Source organism: Apostichopus japonicus, chromosome 17 (assembly GCF_037975245.1).
Source record: "Apostichopus japonicus isolate 1M-3 chromosome 17, ASM3797524v1, whole genome shotgun sequence".
NCBI classification, from domain to species: Eukaryota; Metazoa; Echinodermata; class Holothuroidea; order Aspidochirotida; family Stichopodidae; genus Apostichopus; species Apostichopus japonicus.
Genome location: NC_092577.1, coordinates 1,258,920 through 1,278,735, shown reverse-complemented (window position 1 = coordinate 1,278,735; position 19,816 = coordinate 1,258,920). Strand labels below are relative to the sequence as shown.

At 36.8% G+C, this 19,816-nt stretch overlaps 1 protein-coding gene across 3 annotated transcripts in view; it reads right to left on the bottom strand.

Annotated features, from left to right (window-relative positions):
* LOC139984086 (sushi, von Willebrand factor type A, EGF and pentraxin domain-containing protein 1-like) overlaps nucleotides 1-19,816 on the bottom strand; it is a 55,417-nt gene that overhangs the window by 19,390 nt on the left and 16,211 nt on the right. For all 3 annotated transcript variants that reach the window (XM_071997791.1, XM_071997792.1, XM_071997793.1), the window contains exons 10-22: nucleotides 19,065-19,259; nucleotides 16,365-16,547; nucleotides 15,627-15,824; nucleotides 13,872-14,051; nucleotides 12,865-13,047; nucleotides 11,860-12,042; nucleotides 10,413-10,604; nucleotides 8,652-8,828; nucleotides 7,711-7,893; nucleotides 5,267-5,446; nucleotides 2,812-2,997; nucleotides 1,929-2,105; nucleotides 1,001-1,186 (exon numbers count right to left, since the gene is read on the bottom strand). In XM_071997791.1, coding sequence (XP_071853892.1) covers nucleotides 1,001-1,186; nucleotides 1,929-2,105; nucleotides 2,812-2,997; nucleotides 5,267-5,446; nucleotides 7,711-7,893; nucleotides 8,652-8,828; nucleotides 10,413-10,604; nucleotides 11,860-12,042; nucleotides 12,865-13,047; nucleotides 13,872-14,051; nucleotides 15,627-15,824; nucleotides 16,365-16,547; nucleotides 19,065-19,259 — 2,403 coding nt within the window. The remainder of the gene's footprint in view (nucleotides 1-1,000; nucleotides 1,187-1,928; nucleotides 2,106-2,811; nucleotides 2,998-5,266; nucleotides 5,447-7,710; nucleotides 7,894-8,651; nucleotides 8,829-10,412; nucleotides 10,605-11,859; nucleotides 12,043-12,864; nucleotides 13,048-13,871; nucleotides 14,052-15,626; nucleotides 15,825-16,364; nucleotides 16,548-19,064; nucleotides 19,260-19,816) is intronic.

The following is a 19,816-nucleotide window of genomic DNA, read 5'->3' as shown; positions in this document are numbered from 1 at the left end:
ACTCTTTGTTAAGTGTTTGTGTTATCAAATTTCAATCTCTGAAGAGGTTAATATTAAGTCTAGTTTTGTGATGTTGCTGTAAAAAGGATTGGTTATTTTATCCCCCCCCACAAAACATTACGAATAATTGCTTTTTTTTCACATTTTCGTATGAAAATGGGCTGCGGGCATAACACTCGTGTACCCACATTGCTGGTATTCAAAATGTGACTCTTGGTACTGGAAATATTAAAATCTTTGAAGCAATTTTTACTAACAGGAAGAGGAAGAAAGATAGCAAAGCAGGGATGGGCCAGGGCAGTGGGGAGGGGGGATGGGGGGTAAGGAAAGATAAAAGAGCAGTAGTGATGAACCAAATAGAAAGACTTGAGAATTATAGCCAAAGTTTCATCAGAATTATTGCAGAATTTTTATTGGAAGCAATTTTGTGTCTTTGTTGGCCATTGTAGGGCACTCATTTTCATTAACATTTGTGTATGTTTATTTCTATCAAAAAAACAAACCTGGTCATGTGATGTACATGATGCGTAACAATCATATGACTTTAATCAGTCACTAGTCATTCCTGTAAGTCCATAGACATTTTAAATCATTCCTATAGTCACTCAGGTTAATTGTCATGTGATGTAAGTGTAACAGGAGTCACATGACATTTGTTATTTACATCGGTCATGTGACTTGAGGGGTGATATAAGTCATTGGAGTACAGCAGTCATTGGTCATTTACATATAGTCATGTGACTATTAAACACTGGTTATAAAAAATATTTTAAAAAAAAGACAATGCTGCAAAGATTTTTTAATTTTTATACCATAATGGTAAGTCTAACTTTCATCTAGCAATTCAAAGTAGAAAGGGTATATCTAAAAATCATACAGGAACAAGAAAGAAAAATATCTTTATTTTTGCTCAGAGGCATTTTTTCATTCGAGCACAATCGAAGACACCAGAGAAAGAGAGTGAGACAGGGAGAGCAAAAGAGAAAGAAATGATACATACATAAGCAAGATGGAGTGACTCCATCCCACTGTCCTGATGCCTGGCAGGTTCGGCTTTGAGAGGTTGAGCCGGTATTCAGGTTGAATCCAGAATTACAGGTGTAAGTACAGGTATCCTGGAAGACGGCCGTTACTGGACAGGTCAAGCGGCCATTCTGTATCTGGGGCAGCGGGTCACAGATTATTGCTGAATGAAATCAAGAAACGGTATGAAAACTATTTTAGAACAACTCGGTTTATACATTTTATGACTCAACTAATTTCAATAAGATCTGCATTTGGAATTACCACTGCAAAGTTGTAACATATATTATGTGCCTTGTAAAATACTTATGTGCCTTGTAAAGTACTTATGTGCCTTGTAAAATACTTATGTGCCTTGTAAAATACTTATGTGCCTTGTAAAGTACTTATGTGCCTTGTAAAGTACTTATGTGCCTTGTAAAATACTTATGTGCCTTGTAAAATACTTATGTGCCTTGCAAAATACTTAAGTGCCTTGTAAAATACTTATGTGCCTTGTAAAATACTTATGTGCCTTGTACAATACTTATGTGCCTTGTAAAATACTTCAATATAAAGAATGAGACATTTTTTTCTACATCTTTGTTTTCTGCCTCACATGTTGTGATAAAGTTTCCTCATGTAAATTAAAATGTAAGATACTTCAAAGCTAAGAGAGAGCTATACTTTCTGTTCTTGGAAATACATTTTACTCATCTATTTGTGGATTTGGGGAGAAGTTGAGTTTAAAGCATCACAGATTTATATTCTGGAAAATCAATTCTGAGAGGAGATAACAAACATTTCAAAAACTTATCGATTAGCTGTGAACCACAAACGGATTAGTTTTTGCTAACTTAGCATTTTGTGTCATTAGCTTTAAGTTCTGTCTCTAGTGAAGTGTGTGTCTGTATAAAGTTCTATACCTGTACATATAGGCTCCGAACCACTCCATATCCCTGTCTGGAGGCAGACTCTATTAACCGAAGGCATGAGAACATATCCATCTTGGCAGGTATACGAACAGCTACTCAGATATCTGTTACCAGAGGTACAGCTTACTGTCCCAAAGCGAATATCTGGTAAAACTGGACATGTGACAACTACAAGAAATAAAGAAATAGTTCTTGATATGGGTGCATGTGGATAAAACATTCCCATTAAAGGTGTAGAGGAGAAATAGAAGTTACAACCAAAGGGAAAAGTGCATGAGAAGAGGACAGACCCATGTAGGGTGTCCAGGAGAACTGGACAGGTTAACACCAGAGGAAATAGTAAATAGTTTATGGTGAGAATGAGAAGAGGACAGACCCATGTAGGGTGTCCAGGAGAACTGGACAGGTTAACACCAGAGGAAATAGTAAATAGTTTATGGTGAGAATGAGAAGAGGACAGACCCATGTAGGGTGTCCAGGAGAACTGGACAGGTTAAAACCAGAGGAAATAGTAAATAGTTTATGGTGAGAATATGAAGAGGACAGACCCATGTAGGGTGTCCAGGAGAACTGGACAGGTTAACACCAGAGGGAATAGAAAATAGTTTATGGTGAGAATGAGAAGAGGACAGACCGATGTAGGGTGTCCAGGAGAACTGGACAGGTTACAATTGACAAATATTCAAGGATAAGTCATGAAATGGGTCTAGTTGCGTCAAATTCAGTTTAATACAAAGTATCAACAACTTCAAATATCAATATGATCATAAACACAAGTTCCCTCTTAATTAAGATTTCCAAACATACTGAACAATCAAAGCTAGTTTATAATTTAGTGAAATAAGATATTTTTATATATTTTTTCTGTACTTACTCAAACAAGAGGGAATGAAGTTATCCCACTGCAAAGAGCCGAGACAGGTTAACATGAAGATATCCGAACCAGTGTTCAGTTGGTAGCCGGCATCACAGCTGTAGGTGCAAGTTTGTTGAAAGCTGGGGACAGCTGGACATGACAATTGACCATTTGTTATCTCAGGCAAGGGGTCACAGCTCACGCCTGTTGGTCAAAATCAGCAGAGCAATGTAACTTAAAAGTTTAGTTCTTGTCTCAAACATTTAATAATCATCTCAATAATCCCTGAATTAATTGTCTTCATCAAACTTAACCTAAATATAAATTGATATACAGAAGATAAAAAGAAAGAAAGAAAATACATGATGGCCTTTCTTATAATCATCATCTTCATATCTCCGCAGATTTGAGATAATGAGAAAGGCTGATCGTAAATCCTCAGGTAAAATTTAACATAAACAAAGCTTAAGAATAATTTTTTTCTATTATTAATGTCTTTTAAACCAAATAACAACTGCTTTGATTTCTGTACAGCAACTGTAAGGCAAGAACAAATATGCTTCTCTGGTAATAAACAGCAAATACCATTTCATCTTTTCTCCAGAATTGTGACCCTAATTTTCATATTTTCACTTTGGGAACATTCAATAGAAATTTCCACAGATTAGTTTGTCATGCAAAGCAGTCTTCGGGGCAAGAGTGTATTAACAAAAGTGTATGGTATTTTTTCGAAATTAACATACAATGTCCCTTATTTTTCCAGTGATACAACAGAAAGAGTGGTTTCTTCGTCTGTACTGCCCACCCACCCCCCCCCCTAGTGTATGCTGTTGCAGTTTGGTATCATATTGTACAAGTTAAAGATATGAAGAGAATAGAAGTTTTCTTAAATTTTATTCAATTTATGAGAATCTTGTGTATAAGGTCTATGAATCTGACCGGAATGAATTTGTAAGAAAAATTGCCCAACATTTTTCAAAGTGTACTAAGGGACATTCTCTACTAGTGCTGACAGTCGGCACGGAAACCATTGGTCGTCAGTAGTCGCGATTACACTTTGGAAGAACGCCCTTCAACAGAAAACTCATGCATACTAATCATCACACCGCTACAAGGTGTAACATCTATTCATTGTTTGCACGTTTGCTTTCATTATTGCTAGGTGTTGCAGTAGCCTCATAGATTCATTCAAAAGTTTTTGATTTACTATCAACGATTTTAAGAAACATTATAGTTTTATGGTAGATGTTTTAACATGATTTAGACACCACACCTTAAGAAACAAACGAACAAGTAAGAACAATGCACCATGAAAAAGATTTGTTTTGACTGCATTTCTGCAATGTAAAATTGACAGTGATGACGTCATAACTGTAACCGAGTAATCACAGTAATCAGGAGAAGAGCTATGTAATTAATCGACTACAAAAGAAAGAGTCAACTATCAGCACTATTCTCTACACTTCGATCTTAATTCTCTAAGCAATAAACAGATCATAATTTAAGTAATCCAAATATCATTCCACGTTTTAGAATATTACTCTTTAAGAACTATTTTATTTACAGAGCAGCCCTTTTTTGTGCAGAATGGCTTCTTAGATCCTTTATTGTAGCTTTTCGATAACTTTTGTTACAAATTTTATGGTTGGTTATTTCATCTCTTAAACTTTTATTTGTCTTAACCTGTATTGCTCATGTTCTTTATTGTTATAATTTTTTGGCCTTTTTATCAATTTCCTGCAAACCTTACACTGGAATAAATAATGTGTAAAAGTAAAAGTAACTTCCCTGACTGGGGTAATATGTGAGTTAGAGGCCACTGATTATATTAAAACAACACAGTGTCCTTGGTTCTGGATAAAATAATGTTACTCACTGACCAATAGAATTTTGTGTAAAATACTAGCTGGACAGAGTGGTTTCATGTTTAACCTAACATATATTTATGCTAATTACCTTGGCATTAACCAAGCATGGAATTGTGGGAAGGCTGTGCGTGGTACATTTCCCGCTAAGGTGAAAAGTGACAGCAATCTTTCACAATCCCTATATTTTGGGTTGGGATGTACACATCAGAATTTGTAGCATGGACATTGTCAATATCAAAATGAGTTCATCTGGGAGTTTGTAGGGATGAGCCTCGGGTAAATAAAAATCACGAACTTTGCAAAAATTGCGTTATAGGCTCCAGTTTGCGTATGCTACAGTGTGTTAGGATAATAGTTTTTGTCCCCCTGCAGGTTGGATATCCATAGGTAATGAAAAACATGCGAACGACGGATCAAATGATAAAACGCTGTTGTTAGAAATTCACGGAAATTAAGACGTGTAAATCTCGGAGGTAGAAAAGAAATCACGGATATTCCGAATTCGCGGAAAAAGCTCATGCCTGAGTTTTACATGATTTTGGAAAGTCTTATTATATTATTCAGTTTTGAAAGCAAAAAGGGTGAAAAGATGAAGTTAAACTCACTGTTGCAGGAGGGAGCAGAACCGCTCCACTGACCGCTAGGCAGGCAGACTCTGGACAGCTGACCATTGGCAAGAATAAATCCATCATTGCATGAATACATGCACAGGCTGTTGATGTTGTTATTATCTGAGCAGGCAATGTTACCGTTGGATGGCACAGAAAGGTCCTGGCAAGATGATACTAGGTAGAGTAACAAAAAAACATCAGACATTGCCCAAATGATTCTCTATTAAACTATTTAATTATCACCAAACTATTAAAGGTGTTACAAGGCCAACAAAGGCTCTTTCATGTCACAGCCAAATATGTGGACAAATATTTAAGCACAAAAAAACACAATTATGGATGAAATGTTTTTGATCAGTTTTTTTTAATATATATCAATTTGAATATGACCATTGGGGAACAAAGTAAAAAATTCACTTTTAAGTTTTCAGAGAATGTCCCCATCAAAATGTCTACTTGGAATACATAATGAAAAGGGTTGCCTTTAAGTTACTTAAAACGATCATATATTACGACCCAAAAATAACTGTTGAAATGTCCACATTACTACAAAAACTACAACATGTTTGGAAATTTTAAGTGGTTTAAGAGAATATTTCAAGAGAGCTTTCAGAGAATATTTTGGGTTAAAATGTTGTCACAAGGAAGAGCTTGCCATTTCTTTTTACCCGTCACTAAATATTGCTACAAAGTAACGTTTCACTGTAAAGTTTTTCAATTTAAAGTCAGGTTTGAATGCAAAAATTAAGGTATGTGAGGGGTAGTAAAGTGACAAGATAAACAGTAATTATCACCGACATTGCCTAGATATTGTGACGCCCAGGGGAGCGTCACGTAAACGCCTCCATACATAGGTGGCATTACTGCTGGAGTAGTTGTCCTGTTTGTGTGTATTGTTTTATTGTTCTCTGGGGGTCTGTTTTATCTAATATCTTTTTGTATGTAAAGTGAATTGTTGTAGTTTCATATGCTAATCTATACCTTTTGTTTCCGTCTCCCTTTCAGCTGTCCAGCTCTCGTGACAATAGTCTGGTCCCTCCGTAGCTATGTGGAATGTTCGAGCCACGCGAAGTTCCAATGTTTCGATTCAGTTTTTGTGTTAAGTTAGGGCACTTGCTATTTTGGGTTCTAAGAGTGTGTTCCATTTTTTGGTGTTTGCTGCTGCCTAGTGAGGTCCGTTGGTCAGTTCGTTAAGTAAGTTAAATGTTCTTTTATAGTTTAGGCAAGTCCGAGTCCTATTTCTTATAATATTGTAGGCGTATTTCCCCGTTTGTCAGAATCCCTTTAAATTATTACATCTAAATTTACTAAAAGGTTGGGAACACGGTCGATATTATCGCCGCACCCTGCGGGGTAATTCTTATATTTGTGGCGCGGGGGTGACCTTAATTCGGGTTGAATTTTCCCCGAGGCAACGCCTACGTATTGTAGATTAGGACTCGTAATTATACGTTTGGCTACGGACTCCGCAGGTACGTATAGTTATCCTTTATGTAAATTATAAGCTGGAATTTATGTGGATTTGTACGTAATTAATTAAATATTGGTCCTAATTTACCACCTTGCAACCTTATTTTTGGAGGTCACTGCGTTGACCTCCTGTATTATTTAATTTGGTTTTTATAGACACCTCCCCAAGTGGAGAAGGCAAAGGTTTTTGTATTAAATGTATTAGAAGCTTAAAAAGCAATTTATTTGTTCGTGTGTTTATTGGTTCAGTGTGTCTCAACTTGTAGTTGCCCCACATTCATCCTGACATAGGGTGGCCGACAGCGGCCCTATCGAACCCACGGGCGCTCGGCAAGTTATAACCCCGTTTGGGGCGCTACAATATGCTAGAAATTAAAAAATGGTCACTGCTCAAGCTTAATAATCTTTACAGCAAGTTAGTTCCAACATTTTAAGCCTGGAACATTTGGTGCTGTCACAGAAGGTTCTTCAATGTTGTTGAATTACATAGCACTGCTGTCACATGCTGTCACTGAAAGTTCCTTAATTGTGTTGAATACCATAAACACTGCTGCCACTGAAAGTTCCTTAAAGTTGTTGAATACCATAAACACTGCTGTCACGTGCTGTCACTGAAGGTTCCTTAATGTTGTTGAATAATATAAAGACTGCTGTCACATTCTGTCACTGAAGGTTCTTTTATGTAGTTGAATAACATAAACACTGCTGTTACGCACTGTCACTGAAGGTTCCTTAATGTTGTTGAATAATATAAAGACTGCTGTCACATGCTGTCATTGAAGGTTCCTTAATGTTGGTGAATAACATAAAGACTGCTGTCACATTCTGTCACTGAAGGTTCCTTAATGTTGTTGAATAGTACAAACAGCCCAAATCTGCAGGAAAGTACTTTCAACAACTCTCAGCCAATGAAACAGTCTGAAAGTTTTTAGCAGAGCCCGCAATATTTTATGACCTTTGACACTCACCACGACATTGAGGAGCTGCACCTGACCATGTGCCATCCATCTGACATATTCTTGTTGAGTCTTGTCCAATCGGAATGCCTAGACCAGCATTACAAGTGTATGTGCATTGACTGAGGTAGAAGTTGGAATTCGTACAGAAGAGGCTGCCTTGTTGGATGCTAACGAGTGTCGGACATCTTATTGCTGGAGTGCGGAAAGATATAAAGGAACGGTGATATTATAAAGATGAAACTAACAACAAAATTAAAAAAAAACAAAATCAAACCTGATGAAATCCAATCAAAGAAATGGGTATTAAATGTTATTGCAGATTTTTGTGGCATGTCACTGAGCCTTTTGACCATAACTACTTTAACAATTGTGTTTGGTTTATTTGGTGTCATTTATGTTGTAAAACTTAGTAGCGCAAAAAACAAGGACAGCAAAATAAAAATGTAGTTTACTGTAACCATTGTAGATGACAAGAACAACATCATGATAGCCTTTTGGGTATTTAAATCAGAGCAAACATTAACAGAAAAGCTAGTAAGGGCAAATTTTCAAGAGAAAAGAAAAAGAATCCCATAGATCCCGTAACATTTCCTGGTGCTAAGAGAGAAACTGTTAACAAACTGCTTATCCACTAAAGAGCCTGTGTAAGAGAATATGTAAAAGTAAGAGGGCCTGACATTTTGATCATAGCAGGATCTTCTTCAGCCTCTGCGAAATGTCAGGCCAACCTACTTTGACACGTTCTTTCTCTTCTTGTCACATCTACATCTTACACCTTTGTTAAGTGGGCATTTAATACCCAATCTCTAGCTCTCAACAGTCGTGCTCAATCACGTCCTATGACTTGCTCTTTTGCTATGTGTTCAATAAGACAATCCTATTTCAGCGTTAAACTCTGACGTGCAAAGATAACTTGTTGTCGTAACAAAGAAAAAAATACGGAAACATACGTATACAGAAGAAGGCGCCTCCATTCCACTGGCCGTTCTCCCCGCATACCAGTAGTGGGGTGCTTCCAGAGGCAGCGGTTGATCCAGATATACAGCTATACGTGCACTCACTGCCAAAGTTAGTACCGTCCGTGCAGACCAGATCTGTATTCTCAATGGGCGGCAATGTTGGGCAAACTGAATGAAAGAGTATTGCGGAAAAAAAAACAAACAAATGAAGACGTTGGAATAAACTTTTATCTAGATTTTAAGTTTTCCATTTTACTTCAAAAGTGTAATTGTGTTGGTACAGAAATTTGTATTATTCTAGCTATTACTGAAGCCATAGTCCTCTGACCTCCCCCTCCCCCCCCCCCCACCGCCCAAACATCAGGCCTGCCCTACTATCTAACCGAGATATCTCTGTGTCTTTATAATCATTGGACTACACAAACAAACACTGCCAGACTTCTCTAGCTATCACAAAGTTATAGTAATCAACTTCTTGTGATCGATATCCTTCGGATCGCCCTGCTATAGATTCATAATTATTTGACTACACTTTGGTGGTCAATGAAAGAGACCAAACTTGAAGCCTCTACCTCCTCCTACTCCTCCATGTGAAAGTCATGTATGACATTGCCAAATTTCGAACGCAAAAGGAGAATTTTAAAAACGCGACTTTTTACTGTTCATGGCATAAACTGGGCAACTGGAACGATGGATATAAATTTTTCTTTCTTGTTTGAATAAATGATGTTACATTAAAGAGAGATAGAGAGGTTGGTTGTAATTTAAAGCTCACATGCCCTGTTTTGGGTCAGCTCGCTTGCCAAAGAAAACATTGCACAATATTCTAATATAAAGTTGTATAAGACTCATGTTATAATTATAACCTTCAGTAACCAGGAGACCATGATGGTAAACAATCTCGACAAGAGTTAAGGAGGCTTGATTACTTTGACAAGCAAAGGGAAAACTCCTGTGATTTCTGAGTCATGACGATCACTTTAAATCATTTGTATTTCTACTTAATTTGCAGGGTAGCAACAACAATTCTCTCCGTGAGCAATGACTATTGTTACTGATAATAGTCAGTGAATGTTAGTTTATTACTAGAATGGGGGATGTGCTTGGTAATATCTTGTTCCCAAGTAAATTTTTACTGACAGATTGTATGGGGAATTTTTCCCTAAATTTGTATTTCTTTATTTCTGAGAGATTCTTGTCTTGGTCTCCAAAACATTTAATAGATTTAGAGCATCAAACGGGAGAACACCGTTTCTCCTCTTTGCTATGCATCTGTATTCCCTCTTCCGTTGATGGTCTCTCCCTACCAGAAGCTCCGACCCCCAGGCGTCCCTTCCCATCACTTTGACACCCTTTCATGAATGAGACACTAAATCCAATAACATAAAGTTATAATCAAAATAAAATAAAACTGTTAGCAAACACTTTTCTGTCTTTGTCCTTCTCCAATTTATTCCCTAGGTACCCCTTCCCTTAATCCTCTCTTTGTCTCTCCACTGTTTATCTCCTACCTCTCTCCTTCGCCTGTTGGTTTCTTTCTTTCTTCTCTCCATCCCTTGTCTACTAATCCCCTTACATCTATCTCTTTGTGTTCACCATGCTCATTAACCTGTCTGTATTCTGTGCGTGTTTTTGTCCCATCTGTTACTGTTACTTGTCATTTAGCCTTTGAAGAAGATCCTGCTAGGATCGAAACGTCAGGCAAACTTACTTTTCATCATAAAGTTATAAATAAATCAAGAGATTTAGTACCTGAAGGAGCTGCAGGTCCACAGGTAGGCTGCGTTCCACTCCACAGTCCAGAAGGAAGACACTGTCGAGATGAGGATCCGGTCAAATCAAAGCCAGCATTGCAGGACAAGGAGCAGATGCTGTTGTAGTTATTCATGTTGCTACACACAATATTACCGTTGATTAAATCTGGGAGGGTGTCGCACACCACAGCTGTGAATAGACGGTGTAAAAGAATTAGTAATGATGACACCGTTGATTATATCTGGGAGGGTGTCGCACACCACAGCTGTGAATAGACGGTGTAAAAGAATTAGTAATGATCACACCGTTGATTAAATCTGGAAGGGTGTCGCACACCACAGCTGTGAATAGACGGTGTGAAAGAATTAGTAATCATAACACCATTGATTAAATCTGAAAGGGTGTCGCACACCACAGCTGTGAATAGATGATGTAAAAGAATTAGTAATCATGACACCGTTGATTAAATCTGGGAGGGTGTCGCACACCACGGCTGTGAATAGACGGTGTAAAAGAATTAGTAATGACGACAACGTTGATTAAATCTGGGTGTCGCACACCATGGCTGTGATTAGACGGTGTGAAAGAATTAGTAATCATGACACCGTTGATTAAATCTGAAAGGGTGTCGCACACCACAGCTGTGAATAGATGGTGTAAAAGAACTAGTAATGATGACACTGTTGATTAAATCTGGGAGGGTGTCGCACACCACGGCTGTGAATAGACGGTGTAAAAGAATTAGTAATGATGACACCGTTAATGAAGAGAGTAAGGAAATAAGGATGGGTCAAACAGGTTAAAACCAATTTGACATATGTGATAATAAGGGTTACAACCAATTGGGGGGGGGCATGAAGAAAGTTGATGAAGGGAGGGGGCGAAGGTGGTGGGATATAGGGTCAAATTAAAACAGTTTGCAACGACTGAAGTATGAGCAATTTCATTAATTTAATGCTACTGATTACTGCAAGGGGAGGAGAGATAATGGGATGGGTTTGAAGGATTGCTGAGGGGGGGGGGGGATTTATAGTGGAAGAGTTGAAGAATATTCTAGAACAATAAATCAGTAGAGACAGTGATTTCAGGGAAAGTCAGAGGGATGGAAAGGGGAAGGGGGAAGGGAGGATGTTGTCAGACTGGAAGAGCATTACAACGATAGTTCCATTTACAGTAAAGTGTTCTCAGCAGATGAGAGATCGTGTGCCTAGGTGAAAGAAAATTGCACATACAACGTTCATTTCTGTAGTATGTATATCTATTATCACTACATTCTCTCGGACACAATTATTAGACAACTGTTACATATCTATATAGTTTCAAGAAATGCAACCACTTTAATTTATACCTACTTCTCCTGGAATAGAAATCATAGGAATAAAACAATTTTAATATATATCTTAATATCTATCTTAACAATCTTAATATATTATGGGTTCCTTACCGATGCAAGAGGGTTCATTTTCAATCCACTGGCCGTCCGCCCCACAGGTTCGAACTGTATTCAGCTGATTCAAGAATGTAAATCCTTCCCTACATTGGTAGGTACACACACTGTCAATAAGAAACCCTTGGCTACACTGGAAAGAACTGCTGCTGGTTGCTCCAAGCACTGGACAGGTGATGACTAGATTAAACCAATAACACAAAAAAAGAACTTTATATATAAATGGGCCACTGTGAAACTTTGCACCCACTGACCATGCTACAATAACTAAGGATACACACACCTTTTCTGACATGACCTGGAATTATTACATTTTATGGGAAATGACAGATCAGAAAGTGCTATGTGTGTGTTATCCATCTTTTTTGTTAAAATATCCCATCGTAAGTAGACCCTAAATTCAAACCTCCCCAAAGTACCGTGCCACATATTCATGTTATCCCTTTCTGTTAGGTTCAACGGATCTCATGAATAGGGATTTTGAAATGAATGGCAGGCGGGCAACAGAAACGTTGCTACGGGCCAGGTCACACACCCTTTCCCACCCATGATCTCAAGCATAATTCACAATGAATGGCAATGTACAGTTTAATCGGGGGCGTTGTGGTCAAGTGGTTAAGGCGGTGGTGGACTTGTGATCTAAGAATTACAGGTTCGAGCCCTGGCCAGATCATTGCGTTGTGTCATTGGGCAAGGCACTTTATCTCCATTGCCTCTGTTCACCCAGGTGTATAAATGGGGACTTGCAAGGTGACTTGTAAATATAGTTGTGTGCGCCGGTTTGTGGCTGCACCCTATGGGAAGTCCCCCAGGAGACACGTGGCTGTGGTGCACTGTGGTGCCCCAAGAGAGATTGTTTGAATTGCACACTTTGGTGTGTAGGTGTGACAAGTTACCAATGACCAGGGTTAAGTACAAAGCGCATAGAACTTCTGGATTATGCGTTATTTAAGTAACAGGGTAATAATAATAATAATAATCGTTTCGAAGAGGCAAACCTACCGGCACAAAATGGGAATTGTCCTATCCATGCGCCATTTTCACCGCACGTCATAACTGTCGATAACGTATTGAGGTTAGTAAAGCCCACGTCACAGACGTACGAACACGTTCCGCCAAAACCGAACCCTTGGTCGCACGTGAAGGACCCGTTTGGAATTGAAGGAGGCTCAGGACAGGTTATAGCTGGCACAGAAAAGGGGGTCGACATGTTAGCAAATATTTAACATTCAGCATGAATTAGAGAAAAACATTCCAACAGAAATGAATAATTTTCAAGTTGAAAAATCATTCACTTTTAGTTAATAATTGTGTGAGCAGATGTGCTCCTTCTCTTGCTTGAAAACCGTTCTAGTTCAAAACTGAGTTACCAGGACAGATGAGAAAGACACAAATTTTTTATAAACCAAATTCTGAAGATTAGCAATTAAGTTATGTTCATCAACAGAAGTCTCTCATATCAGTTAGCTTTTGAAGAATGTAATGTTTGAAACAATTTGACAGAGAAAGAAAGAAATTTTTACGATTTACAGAATTCTTACATGATTCTCTCTTCATTTTTTTGTTTGAATGTTAACCATTATTTCTACATATAATAAAAACTATTAAATTCCATGCCCCTAACCCCCTCCCATCTGCACCCCTTCCCTTCTGACATGTTAATTTGCACTGACAGAAAATCTGTTATTCTTGAAATTTAAAAAAAAAAGCATGTGTTTGTTGATCTATAGGTCTAGGAAGGTTTTCCAGTTTTACTTAGAATTTTTCAACTGTGTTAATTGGTCAAGTATTAAAGACAACTTACACAAAACATACAATAAGTTGCGAGGAATTCTTTCAAATTCATTCATTTCCACACGATTTTCCGTCTAGACACTTAATTTCTTATCCTACTTCAATATTAATCATATATGCCAAACAAAATCAAAAACTTCCTTTTCCAAGATTTTTAAAATCATATCAACCAAATCAATCAATAAATCAATCAAAATCAAATCAAGAAACTATACCTTGACAGGAGGGTTCCATGCCCGTCCATATCCCAGTTGGAAGACAGAGCCTTGTGGTTGGGCCGATAAGGTTAAATCCCGTAAGACAACTGTAGGTACATGAGCTATCCAAATCAAAGCTGTTGGTGCAAGCATCGAGGGTGCCATCGGTAATTGCAGAGAGGGCTGGGCAAGTCACACCTATGGATGGGAACCAATGGTCTGAAGTTAACTAAGGAAGAAGTTCATGTTTGTGATCACACTGGAAAGTAACGTATTGAGGAGTGTGAAGCACATCTCCAGAACCATTCTGTACCTCTATAGTAAAATTGTTTCTTTCATGAGAGATGCTTTCTTTATTTATTTGAGAAATTCAATCAATCTCAATGACAGAAATGGTTATTGTGAAACTGATAACAACAGCACAAATCGTGCCACCATTGATTGCCAGCAGATTTGATACAACAGGGAGGCTTACTGTGATACAAAAGGACTTTGCAACTAGGGTGACCATATTTGGTATAAAGAAAACACAACAATATTTGGTGGTTTGGGGGAGTGGTCTAAGTTGGGGGAGTGGTCTAAGTTGAGGGGGAGTGGTCTAAGTTCAAAGGTGGCTCCATCTTCATTGTAGAAACAAATCTTGTTTTTGATGAGTACTTCCTGTAAAGTGGTACCATAATTGTTGTTACCATAGCATATATTCCAGCCCGTTGCTAAGTGAGCACACATCCAACCCAACCATACAGTACTTTATATGCCTGAGCAGTCGGTTCCAATCATCTTAACATATTAAATACACCACCTGAACAATTTTCCGCCCGTCTGGCCTAGCTATTAAACTTGATCCGCCATTTTATCTTCAAATACAGACAATTTTTATAATTGTGCTTGCTCGTGTAAGTAGCAAACTGAGGACAAGTCTAGGGAATACACAGATACATTGTACTCCATTCCACAGCTGATCATGGTTTTAACAAAAAAAAACAAAAAGGTTGTACCTGCAGAACTAGACATAGTGTTGCTATAGCAACACAACTCCAGAATGTTTGTATTTATGTGTCAGCCAATGGTATCTCTACCTTGCATACTTGTAACATCTTTTTTAACAATCCTTAGCTATGTAGGGTCAAGCAGAAAGATACCTGCAGAACTAGACATAAAAGTCTAGTGAGTGTTACTATAGCAACACAACTCCAGAATGTTTGTATTTATGTGTCAGCCAATGGTATCTCTACCTTGCATACTTGTAACATCCTTTCCTAACGATCCTTAGCTAAGTAGGGTCAAGCAGAAAGATACCTGCAGAACCAGACATAAAAGTCTAGTGAGTGTTGCTATAGCAACACAACTCCAGAATGTTTGTATTTATGTGTCAGCCAATGGTATCTCTACCTTGCATACTTTTAACATCCTTTCCTAACGATCCTTAGCTAAGTAGGGTCAAGCAGAAAGATACCTGCAGAACTAGACATACTGTAAAAGTCTAGTGAGTGTTGCTATAGCAACACAACTCCAGAATGTTTGTATTTTATGTGTCAGCCAATGGTATCTCAACTGTGCATACTTGTAACATCTTTTCTAACAATCCTTAGCTATGTAGGGTCAAGCAGAAAGATACCTGCAGAACTAGACGTAAAGTCTAGTGAGTGTTGCCATAGCAACACAACTCCAGAATGTTTGTATTTATGTGTCAGCCAATGGTATCTCAACTGTGCATACTTGTAACATCTTTTCTAACAATCCTTAGCAATGTAGGGTCAAGCAGTAAGATACCTGTGCACGTCAAATCCATTCCAGACCACTGTCCATCCATTCCGCACGTTCTGATGGCAGAGGTCGCCTGGGGGTCACTGAGGACCAACCCCTCATTGCAAATGTAGATGCAGACACTGCCAACAGATTCTCCATTGGTGCACATTATGTTACCTCCATCGAGGGTACCAAGAATAGGGCAAGATACCACTTCTGGAACTGTGAAAGTAAGAAAGAAAATTGGGATCACTATTCACTTTATTATCCTTTCATTAAAGTTGTTAACTGAGAATTTGAAAAATGCTTTCCACAAAGAGTATTGGAGAAAATGTTCGCCACCGTATAGTTATGATTTTTAAAGGCAACTGATATTACCTAATAAAATGTGCATACTAGTGTTTAATTTCATTGGTCTATTGGATTTTGAATGTTAGGCTAGTGGGCCTAACATATTGCAATCAATGAGCATGGTTTTGTGACCATTAACCTTACATAATGTGGCTTCTCAACTTTGAAACTTAAGATGCACTGAAAGTTTTATTAAAATGTATTAATGCATAATGCATATGCATAAATATGCATATATGCATAATATATAGTTTGAAAATTGAAAAGTATAAAAGGAAACAGTAGATTGAGAGAAAACCAAAGTTCCAAAGAACTTTAAATTTCAATTCCTATTCATGCAACTTTCGTCAGCAGTTTTTTCAACATTATCTTTATTTGATTTATTATTTATCTAGTCTACTCGAATCTTACCTTCACATGTAGGAGGTGTTTGGTCCCATGCTCCATTGGCACCGCATTGTAATAAATTACCACCAATTAAATTGAAGCCTGCCTCACATGTGTAGATGCAGGTGCTACCCTGAAAGAAGCTGTTAGTACAGACCATACTGCCCTGAACAACAGGACCTAACTCTGGACAGGTGACGTTATTTCCTGACGATGAAACAGAAAAAGGTTTGTCAGCTCAACCCAGCTTTTTTCTTCCCCCCTCCCCCCATGTCATTCCATTTGTAGAAATATTACAATGCAGTTTGGTAGATTGAATAGTCAAGCGTTTCATTGTTTCATTCGATAGTTTAAGGAAATGGAACAAAAAGGTTTGAATTCGACATTTACTCTCGAATATGACTTGGATATGTGATTAAAACTGTTTGATTTGTTTTGTAGAATCGTGAGAAATCATCGTTCTCTCAAAACCTCCCTTTAATTCAGTGAACAAAAACTAGTCTGAGGCAGCCAATATAAAACAGATTTCAATTTTAATCCAACATTTGACTAAGAAGTAAGTTTGGCAGACTCACGGAATACTGTATCCAGTGTAGCATCGCATAATGCTGCTATACAACATGGTCAAGTTGCTTTATAAGTGAAAGATGTATAAGAGTGTTCTACACAAGGACTATAATCGTCAATGAGGGAATAAAAACACAGACCCTTCGAAAATGCTACACAAAATGTGACCACTAAAAGTTATAATGTGAAACTGTTTGGAGTTATGATGAGACACACAAAAAAAAAACCCCAAAAAACTCCATCAAAGGCCACATTAAGATTGGCAAATCTAGAATAGTGAATCAGCTGTAAGTTCCATTGCAGTAAAAACAAAGCGACTTTCCGGCCAATTTAATGTCACAACTTTACCAAGTTATAGTTAACCATACCAAGCGATACTCAGAATTAATTAGCAATAGCTACAATTCAGACACCAGCTTTGACATGATTCACCAAAACGAAGTAACGAATCAACAGTCAACGAAATCAACAGTCAACAATCAACAGTTTTGCACCGGGACACTTATTATATCAGTGTGAAAAAAATAATTTTGAATTTATTGTTCATTGTTTGAAATAAAACAAGTAAATAGATTTTATGGCATTTGAGGATTGAATTGAGGTTAATTACACTCAACTCCAAAGCTGTTTTTGCGCCACACCACATCCACACTGTTATTATTATTGTTACCATTGTTTTTGATATTGTACTGCTTGTCATTACACTGTAGTTGTTGTTATTTTAATTGTTATTGTACTTGTTGTTTTTCATATTGTTATGATTGTTCTTCTTGTTATTATTCCTGTTTGTTGCTATTGTTAACAGTTTTGTTGTTCTTAGCATTGTCTTTGTTGTTCTTACTATTGTTATTTTATTGTTATTGTACTTGTTGTATTTGTTACTGCTAATATTGCTGTTATATCTATAATGTTGTTCTTCATGTTTTTATTACTGTTTGTTGCTATTGTTAACAGTTTTGTTGTTCTTAGCATTGTCTTTGTTGTTCTTACTATTATTATTTAAGTGTTATTTGTACTTGTTGTATTTGTTACTGCTAATATTGCTGTTGTATTCATAAAGTTGTTCTTGTGGTTGTTATTATTACTGTTTGTTGCTATTGTTAACAGCTTTGTTGTTCTCAGCATTGCCTTTGTTGTTCTTATTATTGTTATTGTACTTGTTGTTATGGTTACTATTGCTATTGTATTTATAATGTTGTTCTTGTTGTTATTTGGTTTTTGTTACTGTTGTTATTAGTGTTGTTCATGTTATTGTTTTTGTTACTGTTCTTATTAGTGTTGTGTGTGTTACTGTTATTGTACCTATTTTAACATTATTGTTTTAGTTACATATGTTATTGAGTTTGTTACTGTTGTTATTAGTGTTGTTCATGTTATTGTTATTGTCACTGTTGTTTCCAGTGTTGTTCATGTTCATGTTACTGTTGTTATTAGTGTTGTGTATGTTATTGTTATTGTACCTATTTTAACATTATTGTTTTAGTTACATATGTTATTGAGTTTGTTACTGTTGTTGTTAGTGTTGTTCATGTTATTGTTATTGTCACTGTTGTTTCCAGTGTTGTTCATGTTCATGTTTTTGTTACTGTTGTTATTAGTGTTGTTTATGTAATTGTTATTGTACTTGTTTTTAACGTTTTTGTTTAAGTTACTAATTTTATTGAGTTTGTTACTGTTGTTATTAGTGCTGTTTATGTTATTGTACTTGTTTTTTATGTTATTTTTTTAGTTACTAATGTTATTGAGTTTTTAACTGAATTATTAGTGTTGTTAATGTTTTTGTTATTATTGTTATAAGTGTTATTGTTTTCATTTCTGTTGTTATTAGTGTTGTTCATGTTATTGTTACTGTTCTAATTAGTGTTGTTCATGCTATTGTTCTTTTAATTGTACTTGTTTTTAATGTTATTGTTTTGGTACTAATGTTATTGAGTTTTTCACTGTTGTTATTAGTGTTGTTCATGTTATTGCCATTGCTATTGTTTTAAATGTTATTGTTTTTGTTACTAATGTTATTGAGTTTGTAACTGTTCTTATTAATGTTGTTCATGTTATTGTCATTGTACTTGTTTTTAATGATTTTGTTTTTGTTACTAATGTTATTGTTTTTGTTATTAATGTTATTGTTTTTGTTACTGTTGTTATTATTGTTCTCACCTCCGGTATTAGGTTCACATGCTGGCTCTTCTCCACTCCAGAGGCCATTATTCATACAAACACGGTTTTGACTGTTCAGATCTGTGATGAAGAATCCCTCGTTGCATGTGTAGACACAGACGCTACTGAACATGTTGCCATCTGAACATGTTATGACCCCCATCGCTATAGGGGGGAGCTCTTGACATATTATGGCTGGAGAAATGAAAGGAAGGAATTTATAAAATATAATAAAATAAATACCATATATTAAAGTGCTGTTATCATGAAATAAAACATGCTCAAGAGCACTGTACAAAAGAACCAATACCTGGAATATAAAATTACCCACCTTAAGAAAACCTAAAAGTAATAACAACAGCAATAAAAGTATAAAAAAAAATAAATTTTTTTTATCACCTTCTTCACACCATTTCAGAAGTTACAGGTCTTCATTACCTTCATGCTACTTCCAGAATCATTTTTAAACTAATGTTGCTTTTTTTTCTTTGCTATGCATCTTCCGCTCTCTGTACAGTGGGGACATATGTAAACCTGCAACATAAATCCCATATAATTATGTGCAAAGGCATCTTTACCAAGGAGTGCCACTACTATGTAAAAATTTGCTGATATAGCTGTAAAGGTTTAGCTTTAGGATTTTCATAAAAAAAAAAAAACTGTTCACTTTGCTTTCAGATCTCCTTTCCCATCAGAAATGCTGGACATACCATGCGTCCAGCGAGATGTCCTCACAGAGAGAGAGGGCAGTG